This window comes from Pygocentrus nattereri, chromosome 16 (genome assembly GCF_015220715.1).
Source record: "Pygocentrus nattereri isolate fPygNat1 chromosome 16, fPygNat1.pri, whole genome shotgun sequence".
In the NCBI taxonomy this organism is placed as follows: Eukaryota; Metazoa; Chordata; class Actinopteri; order Characiformes; family Serrasalmidae; genus Pygocentrus; species Pygocentrus nattereri.
Window position 1 is genome coordinate 8,657,161 of NC_051226.1, and position 18,416 is coordinate 8,675,576.

The 18,416-nt window shown below is 41.3% G+C and overlaps 1 protein-coding gene across 1 annotated transcript in view; it reads left to right on the forward strand.

Annotated features, from left to right (window-relative positions):
- The first annotated feature begins 6,907 nt into the window (after positions 1-6,907).
- si:dkey-112m2.1 (transmembrane protein 132C) overlaps positions 6,908-18,416 on the forward strand; it is a 173,145-nt gene continuing 161,636 nt past the window's right edge. Inside the window, exon 1 of the mRNA XM_017714233.2 lies at positions 6,908-8,011. Coding sequence (XP_017569722.1) covers positions 7,963-8,011 — 49 coding nt within the window. The 5' untranslated portion in view covers positions 6,908-7,962. The remainder of the gene's footprint in view (positions 8,012-18,416) is intronic.

Consider the following 18,416-nt stretch of genomic DNA (forward strand, 5'->3'; position numbering starts at 1 on the left):
ATTGAAGCATGTGTTAAGGTGTCATCTGTGGGTGAATGAACAATGGGCATGATTACCCCACTATTTGTAATGGTGATCAGGCCATTCGTGCATGTGAATGAGGTGTCAGATACAATGAATGCAGCGCTGCTCGGACCTCTAGGTATGATGTCAGCCCTGATTTCCCAGAAAGGTTTCAGATTAACAGAGAGAGCAGGAGGGCACAATCACGTATGCAGTCATACGTGGACCAATCTTCTGCTAATGCTTGGGCAGATTTTCCATGTTGCTCATGTTGAAATGAAAATGGAAAAATAAAAAACAAAACCCATGTTGCTAATCTGTGCTTGCCTAACTAGATTTCCTCCCAAGGCCCTCATATGCTGTCTGCATGCCAGTAATGCGGCCGGCCTTTCTGCTAAAAATGCTTGCCGAGCTTATTAGCATGCCAAGTTGAGGAATATCTGAGGTAAAACTTTTTCTTATTAAGATCAGTTAGAATGTGTGCATTTTGTAATCAGGTAAATGGGCTTTGGCTATGATTATCAATAAAATGCCCTCGAAGAAAAAGAGTGGAGAATGTGATCTTGGTCTCCTGAAGGCTTGAAGGATGGTATTTTCTCTGTGAATTTGATTAGCCAGGCAGGAGTTTATTACCCTCTGTAAAACATTCAGCAGCTTAATGTGCAATAGACTCTCTTCTTTATGTTCTGCAGCAGTTCGCTCCCCTCATTATAAACATGCAAGCCCTGCAATTCAACACCCATTGGGTTCCCCGCAGTTCCTTCAGCTCACCGAGGTTAAACGCTTTCATATTTCACCCTGACAGCGGCCTGGACCAATGGGTAAACACTTCATCTATGCCCGACGCTGCATGTTGGATCCAAACTTTTAATGAATTTGTTTGATTGTTGAAGACAAGGGAGAAAACGGAATGCCAAAGCAGAAATGAACTTCTATAAAAGCATTCCTCGGGGCTAGATATGTTATGATGTTGTGCAAAAAATCTACCATATATCTAAAATATGATTCACAAGTACTCTTTCTGCACTGAAAAAATGAAACTAAACATTCCCAGCTGGACTCCTGTTCCCCTTCTGTGTATTATTCCTCTATTTCACCTCTCCAGTCCTGTTCTCTAAACTGGTCGGCTCTTATCAGCAGAGTCCTTCCGTGGTTTTAGAGGTGTCTCCAGTCTAAGCTGAGTGTCACTGATTGGGTTAGCGGGGAAAAGTTTTTAAATGTGAGGAAAGGCTACGAGGGGCACACTGCAATCTATTTGTGTCTGTCTTAGTTACTTTTGTGCTGGATTACAGGCTGCATGGGGTGAAAGGCTTTTATGACTCTGAGAGCACCACCAGTGCTAGTTCACAGGAGAGCAGTAATCCGCTCTCTTACCTTTTGACAAGGCAATAAAAAAGGACCCATCAAGGGCTCAACTGAAGTCCTAAGGCAGGCAAAAGAGAGCCCATGTCCCTTCCCTTTCCTGAAAGCAGTGCAAGCCTCTACTTCCGATTAGATTCCTCTAAATGGGCTGAAATATTTTCTGCTTAGGCTAAACGCTGTGTAACATTTACACATTAGAGTGTCATTGATCCTATAGTAACTCTGCCTGATATAAGTGGCTGATCCTTCAGTCTAGTCATTAAATGAGGTACCGTGCTGTGCAAAAGTCAGAGATCACCCCTTGTTTATTTAATCTCCAGTCAATACAGCTGTTAAATACTCATTTTTCAGCAGTAGGAAAAAGGCAGAAAACATTTAACAGAAAATGAACCACATAATCCTCAATAACTAAATATAACACAACATTTCACTCTTTGCCTTTATTACCGTCTCCATTCTTTTCAGGAGACTTGATTTCTGATTTTCAAAAACATCTGCATTTTTCCACTCCTCCAAAGTTAGTCTTACAAGTTGGTTGCACTTTCTGCTTCTCACAATACAAATAATACCAAACACATTCAGTGATGGTGAGGACTCCAGAGCGGCCGGTTCATTGACCTGAGAACCACGTCAGCTTCTTTTTCTCTATAGTTAGTAATTGGCAGTTGATCTTGAAATATTTGAAGACATGCTGCCTAGGTTTGGGCTCTGTGACTGCTACTGTTGTCATTAAAAACAGGTTCAAAACTTTGAGCATGAGCCACAACAATAATGATCCTGACACATCCAAACTGAAGACCTTACAAACACTTCAATCACAGCATTTTAGGCTATTTTTAATGATTTATTTCCAAGTCATTATCAAATCTCTTTCTCACTCTTTGTACAAATTAATTTAGCCCGAGAGACTGGATGCTAACCTAAACAACATTAGCCTCAATTTGCTATTCTTGTGCACAGCTAGGAATAATATCATCCCTGTGGGCAAAGGTGATGTTGCTCAAAAAATAGAAATCACGCTCCTTGGTAATTATTAGTGTACTTATTTTGCCCACAAGTGTTTTTTCCTTTAGCTGTTCCCACAGGCATCCTGGTAATTGGCTTGTGTAACTTCAGAGATAAAACGAGTGACTTCAGGGAGTGATGTGTATATTAAACCCTGAACGTGACACCACATTAATTAGCTAATGTCATTGAGGTCGGCTATTTTTATGTGACACTGATAAAACAAACAGATTCAAATGTTGGGCAAAATTGTGATCTCATTTATTTCCTTGCGTACAATTCCAGTGAAATCATACAGAACCCTAGGGAGATCTAGCCAATGCCTATTAAAACAGATGGATGAAACATGACACAGAGACCAACAGCCATTATAATTATATTATCATTGCCTTAACATGCAGTGCATGGTTATCATAGTCTCTCGCCCCATAGGGCAAGACATATAGCTCTGTGATGCTTCTCAGCATGCAATTATGCAGATTAATATTGGCTTAATATTGGCATATACTGTTTAATATAGATTAAATCATTTAGTTGCACTTAGCATCAAATTGCATTGCTAGTTTTACCCAAGGAAAGGTTTTTTAAGCCTATGAACATAAAAATCAGAGCACAACCAAATGGGAGGTTTTATATGAGGTCCTGCAGAGTTGATGACACTCTATACAAATGCATTCAGCCCAAGTCTGCACATTTTGTCATCATGCATGTTCTTGTAGTATGAAGCTTTCTATCTGAACCATTTAATGATCTTCTAAGAGTTCTCTGTGCTGCATGAATACATATTATGAATTTGACTTCATAGTAATTCTTCTTTTCAAATTGTTTATCCTTACATAGAAATCATTCTGTAGTAAAATGATCCGAACCTTTCAGGAGCCGTAACGTCCACGCTCTTAAAAGGCCCATATCATGGGAACCTGATTTATCTACACTTTTCTGAAACAAAAGCTTTTGATGAGGTATGTAAACACTATTAAAGATTTTAAATATATCATTCACTCTCCAGTCCATGTATGGAAACTATACAGCAAAATGGCCTCATTTTGAATTGATAGACACCTGCATTAACATTTACCCACCTTTTCAGTGTACAGCAGTGTAGCCCTCCCCATTCATGCTGAAGCTATAAGGAGTGTTTCAGCAGCGACAGCTTTTTGAATGAGGCATGATACAAGGCAGCCAGTCAGAACAAAGCTCATTTACATATATCAGTCTTAAAGGTGCAGTAATATGGCCCAATCACCCCCCCCCCCCCCCCCCCCGTACTACTTAGCCCTCAGTTTTGCACGTTCACGTCTAGAGTTAGGGTGTCCTGATTTTTGTTGAGATAGATGGGTAAGGTGAATTGTTAGGGCTACATGACCCTCCAGATTTTTTTTTTCAGAGGTTATCAGAAAAACAAAGAAAAAAACGGCGACCAAAGCAACCCACAAATATGAGAATTTTCTCTGTTAAAAAAGTATGATAACCATTGCATTATCTTAGTTTAATGTTCTGTATTTTGGTCATTTTCTTTACGTCAAGCATAAAAATCGCTAATAGCATGCTATTGTTTCAGTAGCTCGCCAGCTAACTTTCCCGTTCCACCTTAACTAGGCCAGCAGTTTGACGCCTGAAGCGCCAGACTGTGACTGCAGAATGTAAGGGTGCATGACCTGCTAAGTGTGAATGTTCAAAAAACAAACACCACTATAGTGGCTTGGTGGCGAACAATAAGTCCAGAAGTCTTTGTGCTCTCAGTATGAACGAGATAATGAGATCTCTCTGAAATCAGACCAGCACTGTCATGCGGTTAATGTGTGCATAAGACAGTTCTCCTCACTCAGAGAGGATGCTGGAAAAGAGCAGGTCAGTCGAGACGTCTCTTCAGGGGAAAGGTCTTGCCCAGAGACTGATAAATGTTAATTACCTGACATTAGCGTTAAGAGGCAAGGGTCTTGGCGATCAGGCTGGAGAATGCAGTGGAATAGGAGAGAAGATACAGCAGTGGGAGCTGAGACTGAGTATGCTGAGACGCAGAGAGAACCACTGAGTGCGGGAGAGGTTAATTTCTTATTTCCGTTTTTATGGTCATTACTGTCATAAAGTGCATTACTTCACACAGTGAGAAGCAGATCTTTTCATTACACAGAAATTTCACGTGGGCCTTGCTGCTGATCATTATAAGACAGCTGGTATTGCAATGCACTGGCAGTCTAATTTTGCTAACATCTAAAGAAGAAAGATCTCTGCACCCTCCGCATGCCCTATTTAGTTCATCTAAGTGACTGCTTGAGACTGTGATTCTCTTTAGAAGCCTCTTTTGCCCAACTCAAAACACATCCTTCCTCTATGACCTGACAGTAATTGTTGCCTGTGGTATGGGGTGGCATCAGATGTTTGTGCCAAAGTATTCAGCACCATCTAAAATAGTAGGCTTTCAAGACTAAAACTAGGTTCAGTTGAACAGGCTACAATGACAGAGCCACTCCCTTCTACTTATACTAAGTGACCACTAAATGCTCCATGGCAGCTGTGTGTCTTTTTGGTACTTTTATATTAATTATTGATATTATAGGTAATAATCAGAAGCAGTAATGCATTAGGCTACATGGGACCATAGGTATGCCCACACATGTGCCCACGTTCACATGAGACTTGGCGTGTTACTCTAGACGTGCTGGTTTGTTTATTACACTTACATCTCAGCACTGTAAATCTATCATATACTAATTTTCAAAATATTCGGCATGATTCAGTCAGTGTAAACATGATGGAAACAAGCTAGCCAGTGGTTTGCTGTGAAATACAGGGCCACTTGCCCACAGTAGTGGTGATAACCGGTTGTCTGAAGAGTTTAATGCCTTTAAAAGCTCAGTCAAAGAAAAATATTGCAATATTGAAATGGTTATGAATGCACTGCCTGATGCCTGAAACATTATTTAAGAGTAGTTTTGGGATAAAGTTTTAGTCTAAAATGTGTTTTTTTTTTAGCGGAGGGCTACATGAAGGGCAATGTGCAACAAAGTAGTCCCTCAAGAAGATTTGTGGGGTTGTTTTTTTTTTTTCCAGATTTGGCACTAATTTACGTTTTGGATGCTAAATTAAATGGCTGTGTTTGTGTCGTAGACAGCATGACCCCCATCGTCACCACAGTAAAGAAACCTCAGTACGAGCAGGGCATGTTATGATTCCCATGATGCTTCGCTCATGCTTAACTGTGATGTACTTAGTTTTAAAACAGTAAGCAAAGGTTTTAAGTTGCTTTTTCAGCTATGTGACACTAATGCTTACAGGTTATGTGAACTGATAGTGTTGGGAGCGTAGGCTACTCTCATCCAGGTTTGGGTCCTGATTTAAACACCAACCTCCACCCACCCCCATCCACCCACGCCCACCCCCCACACCCCCCCCCCCCACACCCCCCCCCCCACACCCCCAACCAACCCCCCACACCCCCACCCACCCCATCCACCAGCGGATGCTAGCAATTCGAGAGTGGATGGCCTGCACTTTTCTTAGAAGATTCAAGAGGATTCAAGAGTTTTATTGTCAAACGTACAGCAGAACAGGCAGTTACACTGTTCAATGAAATTCTTACTTTGCTGTTCCTCCATTCACCAGATATAGAAAAAAAAATACAAAAAAAAGAATAACACTAAAAACCAAAGTAAAAAAGTACAGTATGTGCAAAGTTGAAAGAAAATTAAAGTTATGTGCATATGTGCACATATGTAGAGCAGCTGTTCATAGAGTGCATGCTGCAAGTAACAGATGTAAACAGTGGTGTTCTGTGTAAGTAACAGATGTAGGCAGTAGTGTTATGACAGCAGCAGTACAGTGTATGTAAGGTGCAGTTGCTGGGTGCAAGGCTGTAAGTAACAGCAAGGTTTGGAAGTAACAGCCCCTGTTTTCTTTTGTAATCTGCCTGTCGAGTCGATTTAAAGTCTAGGTTTGCTTTGGACATGGGCTTCGAGTTGGCTACGCTTCTTCTGTGCTTCAACAACTCTCCGCTTTGTCTACATCTCTGTGGCTTATTCCTTCCGAAGTCGGTGGAGATTCTCTTTAATTTATACTGAAACGAGACTGACTTTCTGCTCGATTTGAAAGTGCCGTTCAAGAGGATCCAATCTGCGGGGAGATCTGTCTGATCTGTTTAGAGCTTAGAGTAAAAATGCAGAATGAAAAAGATTTTTTTAAATGATGAGACTTCATAAAGGCTGTGAGCACAGTACAGTTCATGAAAGCTCAAGAAAAATGTGGGGTTGGGGAGAGGGGGGCATGAGGCTGCAGTTCATAGATGTGTCCACTAGAGGGTGACGTCGTTTCTTAGTGCGCCTTCAGTGAACGGTACCCCAGTCTGATCCCTCATTCACCATGAAGCTGTTTCAAATCGCAAATGATACGCTACAATTACTGACTAAGTGCATTTATGGATTACATTCATGGTCTTTCCGGTGAATATAACCATTACCGCATTTATTATTCTCACCAACTGAGCCAGTTTCCAGTCTTGCGTGTCCATGCGTGTCCATCCGCGCGTAGAAGTTCAGCTCAGGTTGGTACGGAATATTCTGTCCTAATGAGAATAGGCTGCTAAAGGCGTTATTCATCGGTGTGCTGCGTGTTGGACACCCTACCGCCCCCCCATTTCACCCCTTGGCTGCACCCTGTCCAATCAGAGCGCGGAGTCTCCCCCCTCCATCCGGCTCCAGTGGGGTTGTTTTTTTGTGCTGAGCCCAAAGCTCGTTCACATGGCTGTGGACTACGCGGTGTGGACTTCACCTGCACACCTAAGAAGAGTCTTCTGAGAAGAGAGGGCAAACTTTTTTTTTCGCACTGTGCCAGCTTACGTCCACCCCAGCCCGCCCTACCCGCCCCCCAGTGCCAGTGCACCTGGAGGGAGTGGAGAGCAGCAACCTCATTTCTTGAGACGCACTGAAGGAACGACAATTAAAGGACTGCTTTTGTGAACGCGGCTCTGTTTCGGTTCTCGGGCTGCGACGCTAGCGGCTCTTTCACCGCGCCGTGGATGTGTTTCTGCATGGCACGGTCGACGGCCACATATTCCTCTCGCGTAAATCTGCACGTCGCATCGCTTTCTCTCTCTTGCAGCAGGACATTCCTTCGGCTGTTGGAGTTTGGGGGCTCTGTAGGCTGCATATGAGGCGCTGGCAGGTTGGCGTTAGTCACAGTGCTCCGCAGCTTTTGCGCAACGCTCCGTGCGTAAAGGCGCACAGGGCGGCCGGATACCACCACGGAGGGACGCGGAACATCTGACCTGCGGACACCTGTGGCTCTGAGCAGGTCGAGGAAAGATATTACCACAAACGAAGCAACAAACTCATTTGTGTTTGCAATCAGTGGAATTAAACTCCTCTGGACTGTAGTATAAGCGGTGCCCATACAGACCTTGGAGGTTAGGCTAAGACTAAAATGAGCTCTTCTTAACGTGAATCCAACATCAAACTAATCACTTTCAAGTGCAGAACAGCCCTTTGGTCACTAATACAGAAATGCAGGCTCGCTGCATTGCTTTGTGACCAGACTCAGAAGGAATAACATAGTGTCCAGAACCATCTGACTTGTTCTTCTAAACTTCAAGCAAAGATGAGGTGCACCTGCACAGCCTGGATCATCCTCTCTTTCCTTTGCAGAGGTGAGGTTTGCTGAAGTGCTTTTCTACTGGAGCAGAAGTAGAGCCTCCTCAGGCTGTACTGTAGCCTGTAGCACTTAGAGGTAGACTTCATAAGTTATAATCCACTGAACTACTGGAAAACACACTTTTAGGTCTGCACGATGTATAGTTGATCTGGTATCGCGATACTAACAATACTGCAGTGCTGATACTCATAGGAGGTAATTGAATCATACTTAAATATGAAATTGTGATGTGTGTGTGTAAGCCTCACTTGTGAGCATCCTAACTAAATCTCAGACCTTTTGATGAGGTTTGTTTTATGAATCAAGGCATTCACATCAACAGACTGACTTAATAAATAATAATGCAAGCCAGTCTTCATTCACATCACATCTAGAGCTCATTGATGTGCTTTTAGTATATTGCAGGGTATATAGCTAATGCAAGACATAATGCAGTATAATCACAATGTGGAATATTGTCCATGCCTGATATTTCCCTTAGACTTCCAATTCTGACAAATATGCTTTCTTTTTGGTGTAAAGTGCTGGTGCCTAATCACATTAGAGAGTCCTTATAGAATAAGGATGCATGAATATGGGAATGGGGGATCTCATGTTTCTCATGTGGATATCTGTTGATTTTTATAAAAATTAGGACTTAGCGTACCTGGATTGGCATTATTATTTATTTGCGTAGGGTTACAAGTGCAGTAAAATGAATAAAATCGATTTTAGCTCTAAAGCCCTAAAATCCTCAAAAGCCCTAAAAGCTCTAAAGCTCTAAAGTCACCTAAAATCCTGCTGTTCAGAAGTACATTATGTATATCTTCAGTTATCAGTTAGAATTATCAGTCTAATCTATCCTGTCTAATCTGACCTCTGCCTTTGTTTTCTCTCAAAAGCAATTAAGTGCCAATACCGATATGATTCTGATATCACCATTGCTGTAATAGAAGCCATATAGGCTTTTCTACAAGACGATGGATTCATTGAAGTTGTCTGATAACCTCTTTTTCTGGTAATTACTGTATTTGTTGGCAGAGGCGTATTACATCCACAGGCTGTTCACTTTCATCAATTTTTATCACCCCGTAAAGCAATCTGCGCTGTGTCTGAGGGTGGAACATACTTTTCTTCAAGTCTTTCACCTTATGGCTGTAGTAATGAGACAGGGTGTTACCTCTGTGTGAGTCAGCCTGGGTAAGCATCACCAGAAGTGTTCATATAATTGATATTGATTATATATTTACTTCCCTTCTGGCTTTAGCAAACGGTCCTGGTTAAGTGGTGGAATATGCTATGTAATTACTATATGGCGTTTTATCTATAGGTCTAGCTATCTGTGTAGTGATATAGGTGATAAGTGCAATGAGGGCCATGTTTAGAATGTAAATATGATTTTCATTGGCAGGGGTGATTTGCCGTGTGAGGAATTTTCTATGTTAATAAGATGAAGCACAAGAACGGTGGCTTTTCTCCAGAGGAGCCTCTGGAAAGATGGATTGTTTTGAAGGAGCAGGGGCCCAAATTAGAATTCTCATAAACAGTAAAATGTCATCCTGAGCCAAAAACAGAAGAGGAAAGAACAGTTTGATACATGGTACGTTTTCAGAGTGGAAAATGTATAGCCTATATGTTCCTTTAGACATCATCACTGCCTCATTCCCGAAATAAATGTGTGAATCATTTTCTCTCAAGGCTTGAATCACACTCACATTATCGAGTGTCCGCTTCCTGCGCTGCGCTTTGATTTATCAGCTGCTCTGAGCTAGCGGAAGAGCAGCACATTCGCTATATCGGAGGAAAAAATAAAAACCTCAGATAGTTAAATAAGTAGCGGCATGCTTTAAAATCGAGGGCCATTACAAAAAGGTAAATTAATTATGCGGAGATAGTTTACATGAGAGGGGTATATAAAACAAGTGCCTGCAAAAAGAAAAAAAAAACAGATTGATTCCCATCATTAATTTAGCAAACAGCACTACCTGCAGCAGTGAAAGCGTTTATGAGCTTCATAATATGGAAATAGAGGCCATAAACATGGGATCTGGAGAATAGCAGGGTACATTACTGTGATTGGCCCTCTTCAGATTAATGTGGAATCATTACAGGTTGCTTCTTCCCACAGTGAGTGATTAAGCCACAAAGCTTCCTAGATGATGAGAATGGGAGAGAAAGGGAAAAAAGCAAGCAAACAAACAAACAAGGCCCATGTCAGGAAAAGAAAAGCAGGTTATTGCTTTGGCCGTCTGCAAATGTTTTAGTGGCACCTGTTGTGCTGCCATTGTAAAAAGCAGCGAGACAATGAAAGCATAGTGGCTCCCCTGTGAGCTGGAACCGGGGTGCCAGCGTCATTACCACACACGCTCGCCCAAACAACAAGGCTATTAAGAGTGATTACAAGAGCTGTCTGTCTGAGTGTGTGCTGATCTTTGGCTATGCAGAGACAGGGGCTTTAATCACCTTCCTCATAATGCAGGGTGGCTGCCAGCAACCTTCTGCTGCTTCCTGCTCGATACCAATAAAAACAAACACACGGACAGTGTGTGCTTGGACCCGGCCCAAATAAATCAGCAACCTCCTGACAGCCTGGCTAAGCGGAGCTGTGTAAGCTTCACGCTCCACACTTTTTTAGCTTTCTCCACTCTTGTAGCTTCATCCGGTCTTTCCTCTTACTGTAGCTTTATTCCCCACCCAATCTGGAGAGCATTATATTAGGATGCAGTGTTGAGTTCACGACTCAGAATTTGCATTATTATATCCGAGAATAGGTACGGTTTGCTGCTTTCAATTTGCAAAGCTTCATTGAAAGGGATCTTTTCCTCCTCCATGGATCTGTAGTAAAAGAAAGAAATTCTACATTTCCTTCCATGGATGATGGAAGAGGGTAGGGGTTCCAAAAGTGCATGCATTAGCATGAAAGTGGGACTGGAGCGCACAGCTTCTCCTCGGGAGCGGGCCTGGGTGTGCATAGCAGCGACGCTCATCACCACTACAAGACAACATCAGAGCCAGCGAGACGGGCGGCGCTCAGCAGGCGGTCCGGACACATTACCATAGCTAACAGAGCATTAGTCAAACAGCTTACCATCCACTCTCAGCTTCCTTGACTTCAGTGCGGCCTGAGAGATGGTTCACGCTCACCCCTCTCGCCCTTGCTCTCTGTCTGCCTGGCTGTTAGGGATGGGACTGTTATCCGATTGTATGATATACATTTATTTGAAATAGTTCAATATAATTTTTTCAATAATATTTTTAGAATGCTGTGTACGATTACAGTCTTTAAAAAAAAAAAAAAAACATGGTGGAACAGTGCCTGCTGCAAGTCTCCCGGCAAAGCAAGAGCTAGGACAACACATCTTTACATAGACATAGTTTGAATAGTAAACAGTTTACTCTCAACTAGTTGTTCTCAAACTGGAGGCCTTGGCACCCTGGGGGGCTGCTAAATGGACTGCAAAAAGAATCTCAGAATTTATATCTCTCTTTCATTTTTAATTTATCAGGTTATTAAACTTTTGATAAAATGAAACTCTTAATAAAATGAAATGTTAACCTCTCTTTATTCCCTAGAATTAAATGAGATGTTTTTCTTGTTGATATATGTAAATGAGCTCTGGTCTGGTTGGCTATCCTGCCTTGCAAAAAGAGTCCAGGCTTATAGCTTAAATGGCAGGGCTAAACTGCTGTAGGCTAAATAGGTGCATATATGTTGTTGTATTTTTGGATATATGTTGGTACAAATATGGTGGTGTAAGTTGTTTTTTTTTGTGAGGGGGGTTTATGGGAGAGGGTAAGGGGGAGCACAGTGGCACTAACTGTGCACAAATAGGCCTTAGACTAAAGATGTTTAGGAAATGCTATACTGAATAGTATACTCAGAAAAATGAAGCTGTGATATAGAGCAGTAGTTCTCAAACCAGTCTTCAGAGAGCCCTACACGGGCCACTTTTTGCACTCTCCCTATTAGGTTCGAGCAAAAGTCTGGACCATCTGGGGGTCCCTGAGGACCAGTTTGAGAACCGCTAGCATAGAATAGCCTTTTGGCTTTATGCATTGGCTTCTATTGTGAGTATGTTTCGAATCAGCAGGTTTTCTGTTCTATTACAAAGTACAGGGAAATGCAATGAAGCTATTGTCAGTGGTAATCGTATGCCACATTCTTAATAAAGGTACGACAATATTAACGGTACTAAAGCTACTAAAAAGGTTCTTTGCATGCTGGAAATGAAAAATCGCTTTTGATTCCCTAATGAAGCTTTCAATGGATGATTATTTAGTGCAGTGGTTCTCAAATCCCAAGATGGTCTACATTTTTGCTCTATGTGTCGGTTTTGGGTTTGGAATTGAGCAATAATGTAGACTGTCTGGTGGTCCCTGAGTATCAGTTTGATTACCACTGCTTTAGAGAATCGTTTTTCTAAATGAGATGAGTGACTCTGAAAAACTTTTTAAAGTTTAAAGAACCTTCACATAATCTAAAGGTTCTAGAAAGAGCTTACATTGGTACGTCACATTATGTGAATGTTCTTCAAATATTTTAAAAGGTTCTTCACAATAATCCCTTTTTTAAACTTGGATCTTTAGGAAACCAAAAGTGGTTCTTCTGTGGCATCACTCAAACAACCCTCTTGGTGGCACCTTTTCTTTTTTGAGAGTGTAGCAGATGAATAACATGGACATGATAATCCATGTTACATGCAACAAATTAAGTTAAAAGGGGGTATTTATTTTAAATTTTGCTCTATTTGGAGAGTTGGGACTGTCTGGGTCTCTGAGGACTTGCTTGAGGACCATTGTTCTTCTGTGGTATTGCCTCCAAGAACCCTCTTGGCATCTTTATATTAAGGGATGTGGTAGCGCTGGTGAAAATTTCATATTTAAGTTGTTCATTCTGAAATGTGGGAGATTTTATGAACAGTGTATCAATATCATACCTGTGGCAAAATAATTTCAGTGCTTTTTAAAATTGTTCAGTAGATATCAGCAATATTCTGATAAAACAGATTACAGTACAAATATATTTTGGTTACTAATATCATCATAGAAACTTTTCATACCGCTCCATCCCTGCTGTCAGTGTGTCTGTCTGTCTCTCGTTCACTGTGTAAATATATTCTGCTCCTTTTCGCCACATTGCCATTCTCGCTTCCTTCTTCCTCCAACTCTCTCGTGATTCTGGTTCAAACACCTTGACTTCACCGGGGGAGTGTGCCAGTTTTAAAGAGCATCTGTCATCCTCCTGGCAGCGAGATGACACACAAACACCTCAGTGTCCTTTGTTAAGGCAATTAAGTTGCCTCAAAAGCTCCACTAAAGTCTAAAGTAGAGAATCTGGCAGAGAGATGGAGAACCAGTCCCATGACAGCTGTCTCTCCAGAGAGGAACTGCTGGAGGTCAAACTCTGGGTGTATGGGGGCTTGGTGGTGGAGTCAGGTTAGAAATGTTTGAAGTGTTTTGATTTAAAGGAGTCAGTCTTTTCTTCTGGGATAGAAGACAGTTTCCTTTAAAAAAAAAACTTCAGCCTAATCTAAAGGTTTATTGAAACTAGATTTTCATGTGTTTTAAAATATAGATTAATCAAGAACTCCATTATATGTAGATTTCCAGTGTGGAGAAAGATGTCTACTGTCAAATAACTGGGTAACTGGTATAAAAAATGAATGTTGGATCCCTAAAGAACCCTCTAATGGATAGTTATTTAAAGAAGAGGTTTTGCAAATGATTTCAGAGGGAAGAACCTTATTAAAGTCAAAATAATGTGAAGGGTCTGTACCAATGAAATAGCTCAAGTCATGAAAAACGAAATTACACTTTACTTTTTTAAGTAAAAAGGTCTGATGTGGTCCATAAATTGAAACCGTGCTGTAGAAACAACTCGTTTTGTATCCATTGTTTTTGTGATGTCAAAACATGATGCAACAGGTTAGCCCCGCCATTCATGTCGAAGTTTTAAGATACATTTCCAGCCGGTTTTCTTTTTAAATGAGGCACAATACATGGCAGCCAAACAGAACACAGCTTATTTACAAATATCTGCCTTAAAGGCACAGTAACAAAAACAGCCTGCTTAATGATAAGATGAAGAGAGCTTGGAAAATGGTCATGTAGAAATAAATTATGACTGTTTTTGGTACTACACAAACATGAATGGGAAAATAAATGACAAGAAAAATGTAGGATATGGGCCCTTTAAAGGCTTTTCCTAGAATCATGCATTCAAGCCAATAACTATTTCGGATCCTTTATTTTTAAGAGTGTACTGCAGCGATAACACGGCAAATAGCAAGTTTAACGTCCTCTATGCGAACAACTGAAAAAGCCAAACCACAGGAGACTATTGCAGAATATTAAAGCTGTTTCCCAATTTTCAGCAACACTGCCTAGAGCAAGTGAATAGTGCCTAAAGCTCCTCCACTTTAAGCTGGAGAAATGGGATTTCACTCACTAAAATCGTACAAATTAATTATAGACGTCTCTAGTGCCAAAAATAGCTGCAACGTTAGCAAACTTACAATGTTTCTGAGCATTTAGGAAAATAAAACTACTATTCTAATTTAGCACACCTAGCAGACCTGGAAGAAACATCCAGCCTCTGAAAGTGGAAGGGTTTAATCTGAAGTGTCACTTTGACTCTCACTGTGCCTATTTGTGGTTCAGGTTAAATCTAAGGCTTGAGAAGGACCCTGTATTGTCCGAAAATTGCAATCTCCTCCTCGGACAGATTACATCTGAGTGAAAAAAAATGATTCAGATTGTTTTTCTCCTCCATGCACTGTACCTGAGAGTTCTTATATATGTGCGCGCGTGTGTGTGTGTGCGCGTGTGTGTGCATGGATGCACATTGTCTAATGGATTTCAAATCATAACCTGGGTTTGATTGCACCCAAAAAACAAAAGACCTATAATTGAAGTGCAATTTTATGCCCTCTTCCCCTTTATTTGTCGAGTCCTTGACTTTGCACAGCAATCACCATATAGCTTGATGTATTTTGTGGTTGGGAGGATTTTGACCTTCCAGCATATTCCTTCATATTTTTTGCATTTAAATGATATGTATACACCTGAGAAATAGCACATTAGGCATTGTTAGTATGCAGTTGCTCAGAAAAACTATCTACATTTTTTTTTCTGAAGGTGTAACAATGTCCATATAGTATCGAAACATAAGAAAAACGAATGTTCAAAATTTAAACCCTTCCCCAATACACTCCTTTTCTGAGGGAGCTTTTCCGTTTTGTTTGGTAATAGTGCTGGAAGTCGATCCCAGAAGGCATCCTGCCTGCAGTTTGCCCAAACCTGCATGCACATGAGATAATCTGTCACTGTCTAGACAGACTGTATGAAAAAAAAAACATCCTTCCACAGCTCACCGACATTAGACAAAGTACAAAGATGTAGAAAGTATATTTTACTAAGTAAGATGTAAAGTTTGTAATGAAATTGGCCTACAATCAAACAACATTGCTAGTGCCAAAATATCTACCCACCTGAAACAGTTGACAGAGGAGAAGCAGGAACAAATCAGCCCGAATTAACTCTCCACATTTCCTTGTCAAGGTCAAATGTAATTAACATTTTATTCTTTATTTTTTCCTAGACGTGCTTGTCTATGTTGTGGTTTTGGAATCAAGATTTCAGGTAGAATCAGCTCTTGGAAACACCTCCATCGATTCCTGACACTTGGAACCAGAATTTCTGGAATCAAACAGCCCTACATGCCAACTTTAATTGAAACCACTGTCAGTGATGAAAACTACACATCTGGGTGCATCCTAATAGAGTAAAGTGGGTAGGGCTTTTGTTATGTACCCCCCCCCTTTTTTTTGCTTTAGCAGTTATGATTTTTTTGCTTTAGCAGTTATGATTTACAGGGCTTATTTTGTTACAGGGCTGGCACTGCAGGCCAAATTCTGTTTGAGCTCTTATTTATTTGACCCAAACCAATCTATTAGTATTAGAGCTATGCAGAATCAATACATTTTTCACACATTAAATATCATAAACCGTGTCAAAGGTGAAAACCTTTCATTATATACCATTTCGAAGGATATTCCTGGCAATGAAGGGCTGCCCTCGTGGGGAAATCTTGCTGACATTTGCATCATTTATGTTTTTCTACATGGTTCATTCACCCTGATAATAACCCCCCCCCCCTCCATCCCAGTACTTTCTCTGACCCCCATCTGCCCTTCACCTCCCTCTTGAATTGAATTAACAACAGTGTGGAGGGTGCTGCTTAGTTGAATCCTAGCTAAATTTAAATGGAAGAGAATCTGCTCTGCAGCTTTGCTCCTTCCAGCTCTTCCCCTTATATTACAGCCGACAGATAAAGCAGCACAGGCGGTGCGCATCTCACACTGCGCCAAGCAGGCAATTTCCTCTCCCACCTGCTTCCTCTGGATCCCCCATGGTCAGTGTACCATGCTGAATATCTCTAGCCCTGCATTTTTGTCTCTGTTCTACAATCACTAACCCACGGCTCTGATCTTGCTTCCAATTAGGACAATTTGCTCAACGTTTTGCTAATGCACACAATGCAAGAGGGGCACAGGTGTGGCTATTTCCCTGTGAACCTTTTGCTGTCTTGATTACTTAATTAAACTCATTGTACAGTTCTCTGTGAATATGCCGAGAATCTGATCTTGATTAAAAATCATACCTTCTCCATAAATCTGCGCTGATGAGTTGGCAGTTGGCTTGACGGTGGCGCATGCTGGTCTCTGTTGTAGTAGGAAACAGAGCCTGTTGGAAACACCCAGTTATTTGCATCATTAGCCACATATATTTTTGCATATTAAAGCTTTTTAGATGTATCCCTCTTTATCTTTTTTCCAATAAACTCTTCTGGAATCTTTCAGAGGCAATGAAAGGTTTGTTATTGCTCTGTTACGTCTGTTATTATTGTTTAGCCTTGATTAAATTATTCATAATTTTTACAGAATTACAGATTCTAATTTTAGAATTAGAATGACAGATTCTAATATAATCAATAGAAACAACTCGCTGTACTTGCTTTTTGTCTCATTTCTGTTCAGCTGATCCACAGACTGTAACAGCTTTTCCATTGACTACCATGGTTACTTTCAGCCTGACCCATCAAGACTGGATGACCCCCAGATGCTCTACTAAGCATCTGGCTGTGCTGAGTCTGGCCTGTCCTCAGGTCAGCTTTAAAACCTGGGAGATAAATCAGATTCTAAAAGCCCTCACAGAGGGGCCGGAGGCCGGGGCCAAAGCCCCTGGTTTTAAATTGAGCCATAAAATCCCTTTTGTTTTGCCATGGGCTGTTGTGGGCTTTGAGCTTCATGCAGTGCATTTGCTGCAGGTAATTGGGCTCTCTGCACCACTATATTTGTAATCTCCATAAACAGCGTTTTGGCCTCTCCGGACGACGGAAGTTTTTTTCTTCTAGCAGGTGGAGAGACGGCGCTGTGTCTTTGTTCCTGCCGACTGATGAGGAGGATGCAGGGTTGTGTGTGCTGGCCACTTATCCTTGATTGTGAGGTCTTAAACAGCCAGGCTTGGTTTAATTGCCGTACCGTTAGCACATTTTTTTTTTGCATGCTTCATATCTTAGATTACAGTTAGGGTTCACACTACTGGAGCATACATGTGAGGAAAGTATTCATTTGGTGGTGTTCTCACTTGGAGAAAGCTGTAAGTAAAGGCTTCAGGAGCGCATAATGTAGCTCTGTCACGCCAAAATGACTCGCTATCTGTGGGAACAAAATAATAACAGATCTACAATAAAGATAGCTCTTGCACCAGATAAGAAATCACATTTTAAATTCACTTTCAGATGGACGGAAAGATAAGTACTTCATGCGTTTAATTTTTTTTCAGTGACTGAAACGAAGTACTATACTGTGCACTTCAGGAGTAATTAGACCCCCCACCCCCACTCTCAATCCCATCGTCATATATTTGCGAGCCTCTTTCATATGCTAATCTGATTCATTTACCCCTTGGTGAATTTGTCAGGTGAGATTTGCATTCGTAGGAGATTGACTCGTCATCTGCTGAACATTTTGAATCTGCACAGGAAGCTAATGACCACAGCACTCAGGGCCGCACTAAAGTCACACCAATGCCCTTTCTAATGTATGCTAATCCAAACATAAGGGTTTTCCCTCCGGCTCTTTTGCAATTACCTTCCCCATGATATTATTAACAAATTTGATCCCTTTTTTGTGGGTGGAAGGTTATAATGGGCATTTAGTTGAACAGCTGTCCCCCAGCAGTAGAGAAAGTCGTGTGCACATGGCATGCGGATATGTTTATCATACGCAGTTGTGGTGAAAGAGCTTTAGCCTTGTGATTTAGCATCTAGATTAGAATTAATGCAGACCTCTGGTTGGGCAACTGATTTGTCTGTATATACTCCCTTTTAGCCAATATCCCCTCCAACTGACTCCAGA